Source organism: Pteropus vampyrus, unplaced genomic scaffold (genome assembly GCF_000151845.1).
Source record: "Pteropus vampyrus isolate Shadow unplaced genomic scaffold, Pvam_2.0 Scaffold94, whole genome shotgun sequence".
In the NCBI taxonomy this organism is placed as follows: Eukaryota; Metazoa; Chordata; class Mammalia; order Chiroptera; family Pteropodidae; genus Pteropus; species Pteropus vampyrus.
In genome coordinates, this window is record NW_011888875.1 from 3,805,682 (window position 1) to 3,808,906 (window position 3,225).

At 37.9% G+C, this 3,225-nt stretch overlaps 1 protein-coding gene across 1 annotated transcript in view; it reads left to right on the top strand.

Moving 5' to 3' along the window:
* Nucleotides 1-3,225, top strand: part of CTNND2 (catenin delta 2) — a 700,986-nt gene that overhangs the window by 378,493 nt on the left and 319,268 nt on the right. Inside the window, exon 8 of the mRNA XM_011364122.1 lies at nt 2,857-3,054. Coding sequence (XP_011362424.1) covers nt 2,857-3,054 — 198 coding nt within the window. The remainder of the gene's footprint in view (nt 1-2,856; nt 3,055-3,225) is intronic.

Sequence of the window (3,225 nt, forward strand, 5' to 3'; positions counted from 1 at the left end):
TGCGCATCATCTAAGTAGCTCGAGCCTGTCCGAACACTGGTTATTGGATGTGTGGGTTTCGTACTATTTTTCATTCTTTTCTTTTTCTTTCTTTTTGTTTCTTTTCTAAAAGCTGCTTTATTCCTCTAATGCAGACCAGTGTCTTTTCTCCATTAAAGAGCTTTAGTATTATTCACTGAGAAGTTTTCAAGCAAACTGTGCATTTTAGAATAAGAATTTGAAATCAAGATAGCCTTAATTCAGTCATTAGACTTGAAACCAGAGACTTCATGTCAGCTCTTCATTCCTCTGAGCCGTAGGATATGAAAGGGTTGGTTCTAGTATGCTTTGCTCCGTCATATAGATTGTGGCAAAACTTCATTTTTTTTTCACCTTTAACTTTCCCCGTCATGTACTCCAAACAAAGAAAGCACAGAAACTTTTTGTACAAGAGATGGCAAAATCTAATTTCCTTTTTGAAGTCAGCAATCACTTTGAAAATATATATATACACCCGTACACTTTTTACTTTACAGCCACAATTCACTGAGCTTTTATTTGTTAATTGTGTGTTGTCTTGCATAAAATGTGAATCTCTTAAGAACTGTTGTCATGGCTAATATATTTTGATTCTATATCAAATACTGAGTATTTTCTACTGGTGTTTTTAAGTATATAGCTCAAATATAAACTTAAATTCTATGAAAGAAGTTTCAGTGAAGTTAGGAGTAATAAGTCATAGCATTCTTATTTTGAAAACGTGGTTAGTGAAATAACTGGAGAAAATAAAGCAAGGCTGAGATAGCTGGGTATACTAAAGATGCTACAGATATTGTCTATAAAAGGAGAAAAGTTTGACTAGGGTACTTACTGGCATAATCTGATGTATAGGTTGTAGCAGGAATAATATCTTTTAATCATGTTTGATTAATTCCCTTTAATCCTTAATGTACACTCCATCAAAAACAATTTTCAAACCTATGTAATGAATCTAAATTCTGGGAAGCATAATTTACAACAAAACTCTATCTTCTTTTTGTTATCCAACATAACAGAAAAGTAAATACAGTGGCACATCTATTCTGAATTTGAGCCCAAATTAGCAACTGCATTTTAGTCGGCTGTCAAACTTATACAGCGTGTTCTGTTTCAGGCCACAATATTTGACCAATAATACAAAAATATGCACCTTTTAAGGAATTACCTAGAATATTTCTACTATGTTATAGCTGCTACTTTTAAAATATTGCTAAAATTATTTTATTATTGGGTATTATATTATATTATTATTACAAATATTACAAGTATCATTAAGCAAACACAGGTTAAGAATTTTTCCAAATGCTCTTTCTTCATCATTTTCTTGCCCAATTAAAAAAATCACACAGCAGATAGTGAATTGAATGCTCAGGAAACAGAGCATACTACAAAAATGCTTTTTTTTTAAAGGCGAAGATTTGAAAAATATTTTTGAATCTTTATTAAAGTTTAGAGCGCTATTATTATGTGACTTAAGTAACTTGGCTGAAGCGTTTGCAATGGAACAGTTCCATAATAGTCTTCATAGTCCAGTTCTCTTGGGTGGTAAATCTCTAAGGAGTTTGCTTTTCACTTCAAATGCCCAATAATCATTTACTTAATTGGGGGAGATGTCAGAGAAGAATAAAGCTCGTACAACTTAAAGACCTTCCGAGTACAAAGAGCACTGGAATTCATTTATTTAGTTAGTCTAAAAGCAAGTCTGACATGTGCCATTCATTCTCTTCTTGAATGCCTCTAGCAATGGGCCACTCATCATCTCTGGAAGAATTTTATTAATTCCTTGAATAATTCAAGCCTTGGAAAGTAATTTCCATTGATACAAAATATGCAGCTCTAGTACGTTCATTTCCTGATCTTATTTCTGACCTCTGAAATCACATGAGAAACACCCACTCTTTTGTTCAAAGAACAGCCTTTGAATGCGCTTGTGACGCATCTCACCAATGCCCTCGCCTCCTTCTGTGTTAGCTGCAGTCCCTCTGTGAGGGCTGTCCTCTGGAGTCCTCCAGTGGCCAGTCCCCTTCCTAGTTCTGTCTCACATGTCACCAGAAGTGCAGGAAGAGAAGAAGTGTGACCTTTGGGCAACCTGGGTCTGTAGTAGGTTTTCTTGATAGTCGAAATGAGAATAATGTTTATAACAGTGATGATAACGATGATAATGAAAATTAATTAATATGGTCCATGCTCGACATTAAACTTTTTGTATTTCTTATTTAATTTAATCTTCTCTAAATCCCTATGATGTAACTTTTTATTGTCCTCCTTTTACATATGGGGAGACTGAGGCACATAGACCTGGAAATTGAGCCCAAGTCCATCCGACTTCTAATCCTATGGTTCTAACGACCGTGAATATTGATGCCAATAAAAAGCCCAGTCCTTTCACGTGTGACTTCTGCGAGGCTGCAAATCAGTTCTCCTTACCTTGAATTTTTAATTTTTTTTTTTAACTTTACATTGACTTCTTCTTAGGCAATTCCATTATTTGTTACTACAGAAATCTTTTCTGGGTCTCACAGTCATCCTGTGTGATTACTGTCACCCACTGCTCCGTGTCACTTGGAAATTTGAAAGGCATCCATATGCGTCTTCGGTGAAGTTTTTATCAATACGTAACCAGAGTTGCCCCGAGGGCGGAGCCCTGCGTCTCTCATTCCTCTGGACTGTTCGCTCCGGGTCCATCTGAAGGTGCCCGATATGTTCTAGCTCGCACCTCCATGTGTGGATATTTTTTACTTATAAATTATGAACAGAGTGTATTACTTCCCTAAGGCTGCCGTAACAAATCATGACAAACGGGATGGCTTAAACCAACAAAATTTTATTCTCTCGCAGTTCTGGAAGCGAGCAGTCCAAAGCCAAGGTGCGGGTGCAGAGCCGGCTTCCGAGGGCTCTGGGCGAGGCGTCTTCCCGGCCTTTTCCAGCGCCTGGTCGCCCAGGTTGTCCCTGGGATCGCGCGTGGCTCCGTCCCATCTCGGCTTCGCGTGGGCTTCTTCTCCTTGTCTCTGTGTCTCCTCCCGTCCTCTCTTAAGGGTACCGGTCATTGTGTTTAGGGTCCACTTTAATCCAGTGTGACCTTGTCTTAACTAATGGCATCTACAAAGACCCATTTTCAATTAAGGTCATATTCTGAGGTTCCAAGTGGACGTGAATTCTGGGGAGACACGATTCAACTCAGTACACATGCTGTAGTGCAATTTACAC